Here is an 18,503-nt window from a genome sequence, read left to right on the forward strand (position 1 = left end):
TTGCAATTTTGAGGCATTTATTTATGTTAAAATACAGCGCAGGCTATTAAAAACATTAACAGGTAAACTGTGTGATAAAAGGTTTAATGGATATTGAAAATGGCAGAAATATTTTAAAAATTGAAAAGATAATCATGTTCGTAACAAAAGTGCACTTTGTAAAATTAGAAACGGCCTACTTGAAAGTTGCAAGAAGTAGACTCGACGCGGGTAATTGTGATTTACGAATAGTAACGTAAGAAGTACATGTTGAGAGACGGACACTTCCTGACAATTAGCTCGGTCGTGTCGCGGACTACTCTGGTGGTGCTCCTAGAGGTGTTTTGGTACCAACGGCTGCGGGTGCGCCGGGGGCTACTAGCAGTGGAGCCCTGGGGAAAGTATCTTACCACGTGGGAGAGGAGGCCGGAGCCTTGGGAGCCTCCCTGCGCTGACGTTCGGCGCGAGCCAATCGTCGCCGCCAGAAATGGGACACTTGACGACGTATTCGGCATCGATCCACCCTGATCATACAATTTATATCACATTAGTACGTTGTTGTATATTTCTCTTAGCTCTACACCTCTAGTGACAGTTTAAGTTCGATATCCTTTAAGAGCTGAACATGTTTATAATATGACGTTAACAAAATTAAAAAATATTTTTTATTTCTTTAATTGTAGCGATGCCACGCTGTAGGTATATTTATAATGGTTGTTTAGTTTATTTAACAAGATATAACAGCAAAGCGGAAAAAATTGAGTTAAATATTTGGAAGAATAACTACAGCGTGACCATTCGCTATTAACGATACATTAATCATACGTGGAGAAAACCTCGTAGTGCTCATTAAAAATTAAACTCATGTTATATATTGAATCATAATTTGAATTAATAATCAATAAAATTTAAATAATAATAAATATTTTTTCATAAATCAAATAAAAAATTGGGGATTTTCGTCATTCTACTTTATTGTAAAGTCATTGAATAAAGTATCTGGTTAATTCCTGAGCACATGGGTACCAAGAGAGATTTTTGTGTCGAATGGACTAATCGGTACTTTATTAAATAACAACAGTAATATAACATAATATTGAATACACGGCAAAAGCTTTACGATAAATATGTAAATAATATTTGAAATTTATACTCATTTAATATTGGTCTAGGTTTAGGTTTAGGAAAAGGAATATGCAATTCATGCTTTCATTGTGTATGCATTTCAATATGAAATAAGGTTTAGCATAAAAAGCATAATAATATCATTGATATATATACGTAGAATTTAAATTAAACTACACTACGTTACAAGTACTACTCACGGAAATGTTACCATGATTCATTGTGATCTGAGAAAATAAACTTATTTTTTGTTTAATCTAAAGGAACAATAACATCAAAGTGTGTCGTGAATTGCTGAAAATGTGAGGAAATGTAATTTTGCCAATAAATAATCCAAAATAGGAATGATACTCACGATCATGCTCCGTGCAAGCTGCGCGGAAGAACAGATAGCAACAGTAAATGAGTCAGCGATAAATATTTTGTTTGCCAATTCGTTCTGCTTTGAATTTCACCTGATCATCATTATAAAAGGTAGATTTCGCAGGAGACCAATTACGCTTATTCAATTATAGTTTTATACCCACCACCCATGAAATCATTACATAATTATGTAGTTCAAATCAAGAGAAAATGTTTGATTACACTGAGTTTGTTGAATGGTTTTAAGTAGTATGTTCTGTGAAAGTTTTGAACCGTGCTCTGTACCAATGACATACAAGGGCATAAACGATCGTGTCTTTTACGAAGGCCATAAAACGTATTCTGCGAAGTCTACCTTGGCGCAAGGTTTCACTTCATTCCTCCTCGTTGACGAGCTTCGAGCAGATTTGGAAGAGATTTTTTTAAGTAGATGGCGCCAGAATTTTCAATTTTGAATTTGGAATGCATATTTTTTTTTAAGTTTTGAATTGCCAATTGTATAGCCAATTTGAATGTTGATCACCAATAATTTTTACGCTGGTAGAGGTTAGCGTGTGACGGAGTGACTACACTCCAGGTAACATAGATGAGCAACGCGGTGCGGCAACATGCATCACGATCCAGTCATAAGTTTAGCATGCATCACATCTTTTGTGAGTTATATATATATGTCGATCTTCACGTAGGATTAGAAGAGATAGCATGTTTCAATGGAAGTGAGTGGGACAGATACACGTGATGACGTCAACGAGGAACGTGCAGTGACATTTGATGGTGATGAGAGTATGATAGGACCCAGTCCATGTGGGAATCAGAACCGCAGAAGGACAGACCACATCAATGTTAAGCCGTTCGACACTCAAAATTCAGGGCCACATAGGTATGTTCGGAAAAGTACAACTTACGCCAACTCTTGAAGTCGAAGGTACAGACAGGCTTGAACCTGAACCTCGCCCTCTTGACTGGCGGGTATGCTAAAATATGAGAAGAATATTATATGAACCTCCTGAAGTGCTACGTTATACCGATCTGAGTGTTATTAGATTTTTCTAATAACAATTTGTAAGATGTGTGTGTGCTGTAAAGCTGTTTTGTATGAAATATTAAAATGATTTGTATCGTCATGTTCTGGAGGTGTACTTAACAATATATCGCTGTGTTAACATTTAGCACTTACGGTTGGCGGCGAAAGATTTGCTGTGGATAACCGACGTTCTTGGGGTCCTATACTGGAATGTCGGCGGCTCGGCAGGCCGGCTGTTCCTCCAGGGGTTCCACCAGGGGAGGAAGCGCAAGATGGTGCAATACGTATCTTTGGTGTCATTAAAGTATTATCAGATAAACGTCGGTTTGGTAAAATACTCGCTACGCGCAAGAAGTTACCGTCGTTGCTAGTGGAATTATTTGATCCGAATATCCATTGCCCGAGTCCTAGATAAAATAATTATTTGCATTAAATCACCATGTAGTAAATGAACACTGGTTTATAATTATGTGTGCTATATAACATATCACAAAGTTTTTGTAGTTAAAGCTGAGGTGAGTAACGAAAAAGTTTATTTTTTTCTTTAACCACTTACGGCTCCTTATCGCGCTCACGCTGCCTGAAGCGCTAGGCGGCTGAGAGGCTGTAGCAGCCGAGTGCCTTCGTGCCATATCCTCTGCGCTCGAAGTCTTTCGTTGTTCTACGCGCAAGTTGGGGATGTTGAAAGGTGGCGCGGGCACATTTTCAGTACTCCTCTGTTGACGGATCATGCGGCGGTTGCTACCCGGAGCTGACGCACCTTCCGCCTTGAGTCTTTGTCGCTGGTATATCTCAATATTTTCCAGCATATCATATAGAATCTGTGTTGAATATATTTTATGTAATTATCCGTTCCATTCATAGTACAAACCATACAAAATGACTTATAGTTGTAGAACAAGAGGACTAAACATTTGTATTTACCTCAATGAGGTTATTGAATTGGTCAACATTCAAATTTGTGTTGACAGTTTGCGGCACCAATGATGGTATCAACTCGCTGGCCATAACGTTGCATGAGAGACCAAATTGCTCTTCGGTGAGAATTTCCCTATAGAGCCCTGGAAGATGGTCATGATGTAAAATATTGCGATGTTAAAGTTCGCAATATGTGTCAATACAATCGCTGAGCGTGTAAGCAGTGAAGTAAAGTATATTGAAATTCGCAGCGCGCTAAATTTAACAATATATAAGAAGGAGGACAGATCAATAAAATAAAAAAGAGCTTCATAGCAGCTGTATGAAAATACTTACTGACTACACGGTTGATCACGTCTGGGTTAGTGAGCCTCATCGTTAGCATCGTGGGCAGAACGAAGTTAACAATACTCGGATTGTTCATTCGGGGAAGTATTTTTTCAAAGACTCCGAGTACGAGATTGATTATCTTGATATCATTCACATTTTTCTCGAGTAGATTTTTCACCTTTGCAAGTACAGATTCGTGCAGAATATTGTCAGGGATGATGTCTGACACGTTTTGTAATGCAATCAATGCAGCTATCTACAAATTGAATTTATTTTTTATTCAAGTTCTACTCATATGGAGTAATATATAAGAAAACCATTTCATACAATTTCCATTTGGGCTGTCAACCCACTTTCTTGATCCTTTAACTAGAACTCATAGATGCGCTTCACAAATCAGGGCTTACATTTTTCTTCTATATATTTTCATGCTCGATTAATCTTATGATAATATCGGTATATTTAAAAACGTAATCCTTATTTTTTCTCTAAATTATACTTTATCCTGAACGATAGGATTAAATGTTTTTAAAATATAATAATTCTTTTATAAAAAGTCGCCGATGTCCCTGGGGGGAGGTACCATTCCAAATTCTAAAATGTGACCAATTCAATGCAATCCCTATCAAACACAAAAAAGATCTCGATCGGTTGAAAACCACCGAGTTATCGAGTAACAAAGTCAAAAAAAGAAAATAGAATCGAATTAAGAGCTTCATTCCATTTTGGAATATCCTCTGAAAAATAGATTTCTCTTTATAATAACACAAGACTGCAGTGTGAATTTTGAATTTATAGGGCATGAATCGATCAAGCTTGAATATAGAAACAATTTGTGGTACCAAAATGGCTGCAACCGTAATTAATCAATGTTATGGTGCATCTAAGTTTCGTGTGCATAACGAAATATGAGTGCACGAAGCACTCGAACAATTACTCAACTGTTAGTATTTCACAGAATATACAATGCTCTGTGAAATGATGAAAGGATTCGTCGAAAACGTTGTAATAAATTGTAGGCAAGATACTGTGACGCTAAGTGGTTCATCTGGCCTTTTTATCTAAACTATTAAGATATTAATACACAATTTAAATATAACAGGTATGTGTTAATTACAATTTATTAAATAAATTTTTATTTAATAGCATATTTCTAGTATATTTCAAAATAAAATAAAGTTACTAAATTATGTCAAAATTGTTTAAAGTGAAGATAGCGTTGAAAATTGTAAAAAAAAAAACAAAAAAATTATGGCATAATTAAACCAACTGGAAAAGGAAGAGAATATAACAAAAATGAGAGGATGTATAAGTAACGGTCGATCTGAGGTCGGGATGTGGGAGGAAGCAATTAAAAGGAACGAAACCTTTTTCCACAGGATAGTCTTATTCCGCATGGTAAGCGATCAACACATCCGCAGAGAAAGTGCCTTTGTGAATGCGCTTTCGGAGTACGGGATAAGGAAAGGATTGACAATTGGAAAGAAGAAATGGATTGGGAATGATGAGAAAATGGAAACGGGTCCTTTTGACGGAGATCGACAAAATCCGTTTTGACATTAAAGCCTACCTCAGACCCTACATTCAGACCACTCCAACCGTAATTTATTTTCACACTCATTTCTTTAGATTATCCTTTGCAGTTGGATTCTTTCTCCTATTAATTTTTTGTTTCAAAATCTATCTGCACTGTTCTATAGACATCTTGTGAGTGAATCCATCTGAATATGAAATACAAACCTGCGTCTGATAGAGGTTGCAGTCCAACGAGTACAAGAGCATTGGTAGTAAATCACCCAGAGCTACTTCACTGCTACATTTCTTTGTCATTATGTGGAGATTTTCCAATAGAACTACTGTGATCGGAACTCCCCTAGCTGAGTATATCACTTTCCTAAAAAATTTTCTCGTGTTAGTTTAACGAAGCCTGTTCTTAAAGTACAAATTGTCTATCATGAAATCTGTCTGAATATAACCTTAAACTATTCTTAACATTAAGTATAAAAAGCGGTTTGCATAGACCTTGAAATTATCTTTTGCAAAATCTAAACAATTGCGTCACAATTATATGAAGCAATAATGTATTTATAATGTATGATAAGAATCTCTGGAACCGAATTTAATATTTGAACTTCAATTATTAATTGCAGCAGAGGACATTATTTAAGTATTCCAGAAACTTTCAGGGTTATTACTCAACAGGTGTTCCTCACATGTCGAAACGTTGTTTTTTTGCTTATCAATATTTCCCACGGACAAAGTCTAGATAGTAGCAATAATACCTCAGTGTTGGATAAATCGTCGTAGCGAATTCCTCAGGTGTTGATTCGTTTATGAGCCAAAACACGGGTCGCAATACAGATGGGATCATTTCCGACATTTTAAACTCAGACTGTAGTACAGGCCATACATTTTGCCATCGAAGTTTCTGAAAGACGAATCTTATTCCGTACTTGGTTTTGAAAAGAATGCATTTCGCAATTATTATATAATATACGCACTTCATAAATGCTGGCAGAGCAAATTAAGAACAAATAATCATTGAATTGTACATAATAATACAATTCGTAGATGAGAATTTACTCAAGGCTCTGATATTTAATACTTATAATTTCAAACAAAAGGTATCGCAAAGCACAACCAGATCAACATTATAAATTTTTTGAAATACCTATATATAAAAAACAATGCTTGAAATTGTAGCAGTAATGTCTTTAAGAAGTTTATTAAGCCAAATAAACCTCAATAGCCTCCATATGGTTATCCTAAACTATTTTAATCAGTGAAACACAGATTCAATAACAGTGAAACACCATTGAGATGTCCCTTTTAAATAGTTCTCAAAACTAACGTATACATTTCTGGGAATAGGAGTAACTTCATAGAAAGTTTGTAAATAAGTTTGAGAGCTTCTAGAAGTTACGGAAAATATGTTTTTTCGAAATCTTCTAAGGACAACGTAATTAAAAAGTTGTACGAAGCATTGTTGTATTTATAAAATTTGAATGAATAAAGAATTCTGTATACAACATTGAGAATTAAACAGAAATGTTAAGCGATAAGGTTTACACCTTTCAACATTCAAACAAATAAAAATGTCCGACATCTGAACTAGCCATCATATTAGTCATATGATTATTTTTGTTTGTATTCTTATTGATACTATATACAATGGCTTATTTGTTTTGATATGCACAAAAAGATAACGCAAAAGTTTTGTAGTGACCAATTCCGAAAAAAAAAATCGAATTAATTGAAAACTATGCCTAAGATAATGTTACTTAGCGTACAATGTGATCAAAATATATTTATATTAAAAATAAAATAGTTTATGCAATATTAATTCGCATACAATTCGCAATGCTTCAAAGATTCTTAATATATACTGTGGCATAGAAGATTATATTACAATATTCAACGCATTGTTTCGTTATAAAAAGGGAGGCAAAAATGATATGATGATGATGGAGTTAATGAATTATTAAAATAATTTTATTTCGTTTGAGAAAGTTGTCGAAAGTCTGTCATATCTTATAATATTTCCAAACATTGACAAAATAAAAAAAAGTCGATTTAGTCTGATGTTATGCATAATAATATATATACATGTATAAGAGACTAATGGAAATCCAATTGTGATTCTTATCACAATATTTAAAATTACCTTTCTATTCTTTAATCATAACAGTCCTAAGAAGTAATATAAACGATATCATTATATGTGTGAAATTTAAAAAGAAAGCACTGTCTTCTGATAAACTTCTAGCTAGTTCAGAAGGCAGAGCATTGTTGTGAACTTAATACTTGCTAATAAATTTTATTTCATTTTTAACTTTCACTTAATATATTAAGACAATGGTAATTATAGTTCACATGTAATAAATTAAAGTTAACAGCAAAGGCATTGACTTCAGAGTTAGCTATCATTCACCAAGGGACAAATTCGTTTATTTCAAAACATTTCGGTAAGGACGTTTTAAATAAACAGAATATTCATATTCGCTATAATATAAATAACGCTATAATAAACATTCCGCTTTTCACGTTTATATCTTATTGGAAAGCGAAACGCACTATTTAACAAACGAACTGTGATAAAACGTATGAAAGATTCTAGAGTCAAATAGTGAAACTAGAAACTCAATATAAATTGCAGGAAATTCGCGTTAGTCGTGCTTTTTACAACAAACATCGGGGTCCGGGCTGTTATTTAACCCGACACTTGTACAAACTAAACTTCAATGTTCAATTTGCTATCAAAAGTGTAAAAAATCTTACCTTTGGTATGAATGGTAGTGAAGTTATTAGCTGGTCCATGTAGTATTCGCACCTGGACTTTGGATCCTTATACAGCGCTGCATCGAGTGCTTCCAACGCTTGTATCGGGGGCTCATTGGCACATCTACACAATCTCTTACTCTCATTATAAATGAACTTGAAATAAAACATTTAAAAGTGGCAAAATTGCATTGGAATGCGTTACATACATTTTTGGGTATGCGTACAGTACAAAGAACAATCATTCAAGTTTTAGCTCCTAAATTCATTATTGGATTTCAGTGTTCTAAGCATGGGTCGGAGTGGTGTTCCAATGACCAGTAGCGCTAAGGACGGTTGAGCCACAACGAGATGAAACGAAGACAAATAGCACATCCATTTGAAGCGTTTACAAATTGACTACCTCGAGTTGTACGAACGAAAACTAGGCGGACTTTTCTAATCTAAAAATCACAGAGGCGGCACGTGTTTGTACACGTCTAGATGTGTTTACGTACAAGACCTCAGAGAGCACGAGACCGTTCTTATCGGGTCTTATCAGATCTTCTGTCCCATGGGACTCTAATGTAAAGGAATGAAGAGTATTTTTTTTTTATTTATTTTATTCAAGAACATCGAATGTAGTTAGAACATCTTTAAGATTGCACATAACGGTTCAAATGTGTATAAATTGATCTTATTCGATCTTAGTGAAATTTTACAGATGAAGACATTATCCCAAATACTGCGAGCGATGCGAGCATCTGCTTTATTGAAACATAGAAAAGATTTAATGATGCATTACTGTCACAACATTATTAAATTTAACAGTTAGGTGACACATTATTAAGCAGCGTTATTTCTTAGAGCGTTGTATATTATGAAAAATGAAGACCAAAATGTTTCTCAAATTTTATGTGTCTTGCATGTTATGGCTCAACCAGTGCACTGAAATTCATAAGGCATGCTAATGAGGCAGCCTTAGCTAAGCACTATTACCGCTTTGCGTGCTTCGTCCTACAATTGCGTGTGTGGTAAAACAAATACATTATATTCTCATGCTTGCATAAATTAATTGTCCTGTGAATAATATCCTTATTTTCAAATCTACCTATTTTTCCTATTCCTTTCGATCCAAACCTAAAAGGTAAATTTATATTTTACTAGCGATCCGACCCGGCTTCGCCCGTGGTACATATTATACAGCCTATAGCCTTCCTCAATAAATGGGCTATCTAACCGTGAAAGAATTTTTCAAATCAGACCAGTAGTTCCTGAGATTAGTGCGTTCAAACAAACAAACAAACTATTCTTATTTACTCCATTTTTACACTGCTACTACTACCCAAGGCTTATCAACTATATTAATATTTTTTTAACTGCATAATTATATGAATAACTCTTTTAACTTTATGTAATAATAATAATATACGACTAGCATATAATAATATTTGCCTACATTAAATCCTTTCGAAATTGGACAAAAAAGATGCTAAGCCCCAAAATCCATCAAGTGTATTAAGTAAGAAATATCTGATACCCATAGAAAGATTAGTTTATAGTCAAAGGGTGACTTGAGGCAGATATTCCAGTTTGAAAAGCCTTTGTAACTAATAGGGGTTTTCTCGATTAAACCAATTTTTCCAGGTATATTACGGATATAATGTTTTGCTTATTTTAAGCATTATTTAATTTTTGTGAACATGTAACTCACTGCATGAAATAAAAAAATTGTTGCCTTCAGTACTCATGTATTTCAAATAAATGAATTATCTGAGTATATAGTACAGTATATAGTCCCAATCAGATGGTGAATTTAAGGTCCAATCTTGTACTATGCTAGTACGTTCGCAAAGTGAGTTTAATTAGACGTTGTGTTGAAAACATCCCAAGAGATTATTGAACGCAGTGGATGGACGGATGGACCACAATGGGTGAGTGCTCACGTAGAACTATCTAGAAGTGGAATATTGGCTCTGGACCACGTGTTATTAGTTCTGAGCCAGAAAATGCTTCTTTGGGTAAATAGAATTGATATCTGGAATCATTTGCGCGACTTGAACAGCTACTTTAGTAACAAACTTGTAAGAGGATGTAGTTCAAAACGAGACAACTCAATTATTTACTATTTAATTACAAATTAATTAAAATCACTTCGAAAGTAAAATTGCGTAGTTATTCAGATTCAACGAATTCCATTTAGGGACTTAAATTATACGACGATAATTTAAAATTAAATAATCTACGAAATTATGGATTAATCAGCGGAGCACGCAGAGCATCGGTGATATAAATTATTTGCCATTAGTTTAAGCAATAATCAGATTTGTAAAATATAACCGCCTGGCTATAAACGGCTAATCCCTTATTTGTGAAATTCGACATTGAAAAGCATTTTGCATGTGTGGGATGGATGGGGACTTTTTACGTTTTAATTTTAAAAGTGATAATTCGTAACAGTTTTCAACTTTGTGTATTTTTGTTTCATCTTTCTGTTATTTCGCAAATTTGAGCAGACTATAAATTAGTGACAACACGCCCGCTCTCAAATACACACACATAATATTCGCAATGAATTACGAAATAATCTGCTTCATCACGTAAGCTTATTTCCTTTACAATATTCAATTAAAATTCAATTTGCCATTTGCGCAGCTCGTTTCCATGAGCTGTGAATGTATAATATCAAATCTCACGCTGTAATTTTGTAATTGTATGTTATTTAAGTGCTAAATCAGCGAGTTTATGTGGAACTACTAACGAGCGGACGTGCTACCCGATGACTTTTAACAAGCAATAAGCGAGAATGAGTTCATGTTTTTCTACTTCGATGCAACGGATAGGGAATACCAATGAATAAATTGATGTGACTTACCTTTCAATAACGATGTGTACTATTTATCTATGAATTGAGATTAAATACGAAATTTTAACTGCAATTAATTGAATATTATTGTTCGTACCTTACGTAAATATAGCTCATAATTGGAGCAAATTGAATCGGCATGAAATATATAACAACTATTTATTATTTCATAACACTTTAGAATAAGCCGGCAGAGGTGCAGCGGCTTGCAGTTTAAGGCACCTGCGGCTAATAATATATAATCTGAGCACTTAGCTGACGGTCAAGGTTATACAGTTTTCTTTACTCGTATGTGCCATAGCTGTATATTTCTCGCTCTCTGGTGTGATCTGATGAAAGATACTTCTTCCTTCCCACCATCAAAGAGTAAGGTAATATAGTAGATTCATTCTTGCATTTGGGTCTTTCAGAGTACATACGTATATGTTTGTAAGACATCACTCTTGTTTATTTTCATTTGATACCCTGCCTTTTTGATGGTTAATTTAGGTGTTCACTTATATCCCACCAGGGAGAATGCCTTGGTACTTTATTTGCTCATCAATTGTCCATTTAGTCTTTGATAATAATTCATTTCTATTTAACCTAGATAATAAGGAACAGTGCACATAATAATTTGTTTAAAAATTTTATAGCACTCGAAATTATTAAAATCTTATCATTTACAAAAAAGCGGATTAGTGTTTTGGTTTTATAGTGTCATGTGAAATGTGTACCTAGTGAATAGAAGTGGCGTGTGGTGGATAGTGATTTATTCGAATTGAGATATTATATTCTAATACTTAAAATGAAGCATTATGGAACATATGTCATTGCATTATTTTTAAGTCTATTTTCTAAATATATTTTTATCATAACTGAAAAAATAATAGAATATCTTTTTTGATTACACAAACACTTATACTATGATCTCGGTTTGTGAGATTATAAACGACAGGATTTTCATAATGCTTCACATATGGAAATTATTTACAGGGATTCTATTAACTCTTTACATCAAATTAATATAGTGGCTTGTAAAAGAATCAAAATTATAAAAAATGACTTCAAAACATATTTATTCTTGATTTACGAGTGTAGACTCGTAAATAGGTGTGTGACAATATTTATTACTGTTTAAAGATAAATCACGTTTAAAATACGTTATGAAGTCATAAAAGGAATTATACTTTTAAAATATAAAAAAACTCTGTTACTTTTTCAAATATCCATTTTGTTGATTTATATTTGGATATAAGAAACAATTGATCATGAAATTTCTAAAATTTCCGTTTCTTTATGTCGAATGTATTTATTTGAATGAAATGATTTCAACAGTATTAAATCAACAAACTGTATACAACGAGCGACAATGTTTATAAATGTACATACCGAAAGTAGGTGATCAGAGGCATCAGCTGTGTGGTGGGGCGGTTCTGGGGATCGCGGTCCAGAAGACGTGGAAGCGCCTCATGCAGGCAGTCCGGAGCACGGCTGACCAGCGCCGCCACGTTGCGGTCCAGCTAGATATTTAATAAAAACTATGTACTCTCTGATATGACAGACATTGTGCTTTATTTGCGCGAGCTGTCGGACGCTTAGATTTGTTTTAGTCATGTTGACGGCACGCTGACCGTCGGCAGCCGAAACGTATGTAAACTTTTACATGTGTGTTTTTTAAACTACCACCGCTTTGGAAGGTCCCTTCGACCGAGAAGAATCGGCTAGAAACTAGGTTACTCTTATAAAGAATCTTTATCCTCATAGTAAAATGTTCCAATTGACCTAATACCTGTTCTGTTATTTATTTGTAACCTATACATTCCATGCACTTTTATCATCATAGATTTTAGTTTGTTCATAAGGCATACAGCATATAACCAACATAATATACAAATAAACCGCTATTTTATATATCATTATCTAAAGCAGGTTACTAAGGCGACGATCGTCTAAATATTTCCATTTGATTTCACTAATAAGATTGCGTAGACGGTAAAGGTGATTCCAATTATATTGGTGCCCTTAATTAAGATCGCTTAGCGGTAAGACTGGTCTATCTTATCGAGGTAATTAACTCCAGATGTGATTTATTTTTGCCGAGGTCCTTTTTACGAATTTATATGGAGTATAATTTTTCCGTGATTGAATTTCGCAATTCATCACATAATTGTAAAGAAATAGCGGGCGGGGTAAGCGAATCGCATTTTGTGGGATTCTCGGAGTGCATTTAGATCTTTTATACAAAGTTTCATAAATATGTATGTGAAAAAAATAGATATTTTGTGAATTTTCGAAGAAGAAGATGAGGGCTCTACAAAAATTCCATGTTTCATAGCAATTAGGGAATTTTTATTTATTTATTCTACAGAATTTTTCTGGTTACCGTTTTATTATATGAAAATGTACATCTTATGGATACCGATTGGGGGTATAAATATCAGCGACGCCGCGAATTGTTACCTTATACCTTTTAATATACTTGATACAGCAAATAAACATATCTTCCTGTCATCAGTGAACCTTTTTAAAGTAAACTGTTTCTTTGGGTTTTATATATTTAACTATATAATATATTATATATAATGAGAAAGTTTTGTGTGTACCACATCCACAGAGAATTGGCGGTAAATAGTAGCATTGTACTGTTTTTCATTAAGTGGCTTTTCCTTCCCAGTCTATTTCTTTACCTCCTTCGTAAATCCTTTCCTTATACATAAAAATAAATAAATAGTAAAATACAACTATGGCTCATTTCAAAGCTGTAGTTATACAGAAATATACTCTGAGCTAGCGAAGCGAACCTAAGCGAAGCGAAGCGTGTCATATATGAAGTGTTCGGTTCGCTTCAATTTTTTTAGCCCAAGAGTTAAAAATATCTTAGACACCTAACCAACTGTTTAAATACATCAATTATGAACAGAAGTCTCAATTGAAAATTTAAATATATGCGAATGCTTAAATTGAGTAGGCTTACATTTCTCTCCTATATGGTAATGAGTATTAAATATTCCACTTTGCGCTTTCATTATTCATCGTTTCTTCAAAGGTTTTAAGAGTTTAATAAAAGAACTCTTCTTAGTGTTTTCAGGCCCTTTTGTAGATATAACACATATCTATTGACTTTTGCCTAACTAATTGTTTTTAAACGAAATAGATTTTTTTCAATCGATTGAAAAAAGGACTATCAATTCCATTTTTTTTTTTTTAAAAAGAAGAAAAACTTCCGACTTGGTGAACCGGTATTGATGATTTTTTTATTTGAAATCTGTTGCCCATCGTGTGGTCCCAATTATGGAAAAATTCATCGTTTATTAGTAGTACGATAAATAATTACGTAACTATAATTATTTATATTTACATTGCATGTGTTAACTGCAATTTAAAACTATTTACAATTTTTCAAACTATTTACTGCAATTTCTATTCAATTTCCAATGGCCTATTACGGAACGTTATCTAGAAATGCGATATAGCTTAGGGAAAACGGAAATTTTAGTTTACAAATTTAAGTGAGCTTTACGAAATTTCTGGTAAAGGAAATGGTGAAACGGCTACCTTGTTATTAACTCTAAATATAACGAAAAAATTCTGGGAAAGCAGTATTTATAGAGGTAGAATTAATGGAACGATTTATTTTATTAAACGTAAGCGATTACTGCGCAGGCAAAAGTGTAATTTGAGCTGAAATATTCACCTAAAACCTTGATTTAAAGAATATTGACACTTATCACTTGTATGTGACCTCTTCCAGGCAACCTACGGAGAATAAAGAAGGGAGGTAAAGTGCAAAGAGGAGTGATAATAACTATAATTAACTAGCTGCAACAGTAAGTACTTCTATAGCTTATATGTTGTTCCGGTACATAAGCTTCATCGTTGCAAAGTATCATCAAAATACGTTCAGTGGGTTAAGCTTTCCTCAATAAATGGGCAATCTAAAACTGAAAGAATTTTTCAAAACGGACCGGTAGTTCCTGAGATTGGTGCGTTCAAACAAACAAGCTTTATAATATTATGATAGATTTAACTTAGGTGAAACGAATAGTAATAAATGCATAACAATGCTCAAGTGCATAAACACAAAGGTAAAATATAAATCTTCCACAATCTAAGTTAAATTGACCACTCAAGAACCGTTGACCATAAATAAGTCTTTGCAAATAAATGTCTTAAGTGCACTTAGTCTTCTGTAATCTCAATGAATATAAAAATGTTTCACACCGCGTTCAGAGCGCTTAGGGTCAGCGACGAGATAATTTATAACGAACTAGCTGATATTACAATAATGATGTTATATTAGTTTTAAAATTGAATGGCGCAATAACAGCGTAGTCGTTCTGGTGTAACCTTCAATCATAAATAACACCTAGATGTAGATACTTGATGTGATTGTTTAGAATCCTATCTACTCGCAAAATTAACCTTATTATCAGTGCTTAAAGGTGAATTCGCATAAATACAAAGCAAAAGCATTTTTTTTTAAATAAATTTAGGTAACTTTATTCGGGTTAATTAAAATCGGAATGACATAATTGTGTATCTAGTTGTTATAATTGTTCGTAGCCGGTAACCCATAAAAATACATTCTAATTGAGAGTCTTCTTTAATCCGGACAAAACGTGCCGCAGAGTCCTAAATGAGTCAAATTTTAGTGTCTGTTATTTAATAAAGCAAAACCTGCTTCATCAACTGTTTGGGAATTTGGAAACTCCGCGGGATTTGGCAAGCAATTAGTAATTTCGCTACAGTTTGTTGTAATTGCTATGATATTTCCCAGAAGTATTTCTTTCTCCTTGTTATACATATTTCAGATAACTATTCCGTTTGTAAAGTCAACTTCTTGCTCCAGGCTTCGTACGATTATTTAAATTATTTAAAATCTATTATAGATGTAGCAAGGTTTTTCTAATGACTCTGATAATTTATTTATAATGCTGTATCGCCGCCTGTGTATTAATATGTTATAACAAAGCTCTCATTTTTATTAATAATTTTGTAAGGCATAAGCAGTATTACATCATAATCTTTTAATAAAATACCGACTATTTATACGCGACTTCGCAGAAATATCTGGATTATACACCAGACAAGAGGTTATGTGTTTAGATTTATTTTTAGTTTATCAATAAAAGCTTCGGGTGTTGTAGATAGTTGAGAAAATAATATTTATTATCCTCGTTCAATACCGGGAAAAGACACTAAATTAAAACAGATACATTTTCAACGTGGGAGTTGAGGATGCTTCGGTATGAATTGGGCCAGCTCGCACCGTGTTAGCTACGACACTCCCACGAAAAAATTGGCGCGAAATAGTAGCGAATGCTATTGTTTAAACTGTAATGTTTTATCCGGTGTGTGGTGGAGCCGTAGTCCTGACCTTTTCCATTCCATTTTTTTACTGATACTTTACTTCATAATCTGATTGTAATCAGGTGAAACACCAGCTCGGTTGTCCGAAAAAAATACATAAAAATAAAAAGTTAAATATACTATAAATTTGATCAGCAGTAGCGAACATGCATCACTTGTTACATTGGGAAGAAAAATAACATTCATTATAGGACTGACCTGTTCCATCTGCTTCACGTACAGCATCGGGTTGAAGTTAGTGTTGATCAAGGGTCGTCCCTGATTAAAGATGGCAGCGAGGATCATCCCCAACGCATACATGTCCGCAAGTGTGCTTGCGTGGCCTCTCATTTGGGTTTCGGGGGCTGTTCACGTATAACGTAGATTTTTAGATTATAGAACCATAAGTTTATTTTATATTTGTATGTTGTTACGTTGACTTTATCTATTTTATTTCAAATGTAGGGAAGAAATTATTCATCGCTTATTTTAGCAATTGTGTAAGTATCAATATTATATATTTGCAATAATGTTCGCAGGAGCCAATGCCAATTGCTTATTAGGCGTGTAATTCTACTAGCTTACGCCCTTCGCTTCGCCTACGTAGCCAAAAGAATTTCCATCGAAACGAGCGGTTTTACCATGGTCAAAATTATTCTATGTCTTTTCCCAAATATGACACTACTGACACAAAAATCGCTTCATAAAATTGCTTCACTGCGACGTAAAGGACAAAAAAAAGAGATTTTTTGATAAACTCTCTATCATATAAAACGTATTTACTATTCGGATTTTAAAAATATAATTTCTTATTATTGGACCAAGATGACACTTCCAAGTGGAAAAAGGACTATCTCCTTACCCATATAGTCGAGATGCGGCTGGCAGATCCTAGCCACCTTGCAGGACCACTGTGGGACGCTCAAGAAGTCCAGGGGATCATCGCTGGGGATCGGCTCTGTGATACAAATTAAATAATACCATTATATTAGTACTTCAAAAAGAAGTATTGATATGAAAAGATTAATTAACGATAAGAATAAGTAGTAATTACACTTCGCTGTACGCCTCTACACTAATAGTGAGTGGAGACTAACTACTAACAATTTATAATAGTTTTATTTAACGAGTGTAGTCTGATTGTTAAATATATTTTTTACTAGCTGCAACCCACAGCGCGTCATACGCGTCGTATCCGGGTAAAAAATCCAAACCATAATGTGTCTCTGTACCAAATATCTCACAGATGCGATAATCTGTTTTCGCGTATTCATATATCATCATAATAATAGTAGGATTATCAAAATGTACAATATATTATTAGGTTTATATTTTAATATAATCGATTTTGTGATTCTCGATTAAATAACCAAATAAATAGATAATTATTTCTTAAATAACTTTTAGAAAACACCTGTGTCAGAAGGGAGGACCCCTTCCCTCTCTTCCGTAAGAAGGTTATATACAGAAACATTTTAATTAAACTGAAGAGTCCAAGTGACTGTTGTTAGAATGGCTGCATTAACCTTTACGAGCTCATATGTATTTAATTGCGATATGTAATAGAACATAGTTGAGAAACGTTTAACTGAGAAGTTTCATTTTCGATCTCCGTTCTGGTTGTAATTATTTCAATACCTAGATTGGGCAGCTTTCAACTAAGTCCGGGAGGTTCAAGGAATTTCCTTAGTGCGGTTAGACTGCAAGACGGCTCTGTTACATCAAATTGCTTAATAATACCTATCCTGTATCCTATTAAATTGAGAAGTATTAATTTGTGTAATAACTCAAGAAATCTATACAATAACTAGCTGACCAGGCAAACGCTGTTCTGTCTTTATCATTAAGGAATATGTTAAAAGATGTTGGCCTATTCACAGACCTGCCTGATATGCTCACAACATTTCTTGAGAATCGGTCCAGCCGTTTCGTAGGAGTATGGTAATTAACACTGTGAAATGAGAATTTTATATATATCCAGATTTATTTCTTTGTATCGATGAACATAAAGTTCTTATTTATTAGTTCTAGTTCAAGGAAAATTATTTTTTACAAAAACAAAAGGCAAATAATCTTATTTTCTAAATCTCGCAGATATAAATAAAAAAGTTACTCTGCCTAAAATATAACTACAGCATTTCGATTTTCGATATAAAAAGCTCCATTTAAAATGTTTATTTATTTTAACATGCCCACTCTCGCAGACCCCAGTACGATCTAAATTGAGGAGGTAAATTTGACGAAAATTAATTAACCAACCAATAATTAAGAAGGCCTTTGATCGTGTTCCGAGTTTGTATTTCCGAACGT

At 33.9% G+C, this 18,503-nt stretch overlaps 1 protein-coding gene across 1 annotated transcript in view; it reads right to left on the reverse strand.

The window, feature by feature from the left end:
- Positions 1–221: 221 nt before the first annotated feature.
- Positions 222–18,503, reverse strand: part of LOC119835823 — a 73,915-nt gene continuing 55,633 nt past the window's right edge. Inside the window, exons 6-17 of the mRNA XM_038360838.1 lie at positions 17,056–17,151; positions 16,413–16,558; positions 12,234–12,364; positions 8,018–8,141; positions 6,022–6,167; positions 5,480–5,633; positions 3,746–3,995; positions 3,416–3,552; positions 3,051–3,312; positions 2,645–2,898; positions 2,373–2,441; positions 222–503 (exon numbers count right to left, since the gene is read on the reverse strand). Of these exons, the coding sequence (XP_038216766.1) occupies positions 222–503; positions 2,373–2,441; positions 2,645–2,898; positions 3,051–3,312; positions 3,416–3,552; positions 3,746–3,995; positions 5,480–5,633; positions 6,022–6,167; positions 8,018–8,141; positions 12,234–12,364; positions 16,413–16,558; positions 17,056–17,151 (2,051 nt within the window). The remainder of the gene's footprint in view (positions 504–2,372; positions 2,442–2,644; positions 2,899–3,050; positions 3,313–3,415; positions 3,553–3,745; positions 3,996–5,479; positions 5,634–6,021; positions 6,168–8,017; positions 8,142–12,233; positions 12,365–16,412; positions 16,559–17,055; positions 17,152–18,503) is intronic.

This window comes from Zerene cesonia, chromosome Z, assembly GCF_012273895.1.
Source record: "Zerene cesonia ecotype Mississippi chromosome Z, Zerene_cesonia_1.1, whole genome shotgun sequence".
NCBI classification, from domain to species: domain Eukaryota; kingdom Metazoa; phylum Arthropoda; class Insecta; order Lepidoptera; family Pieridae; genus Zerene; species Zerene cesonia.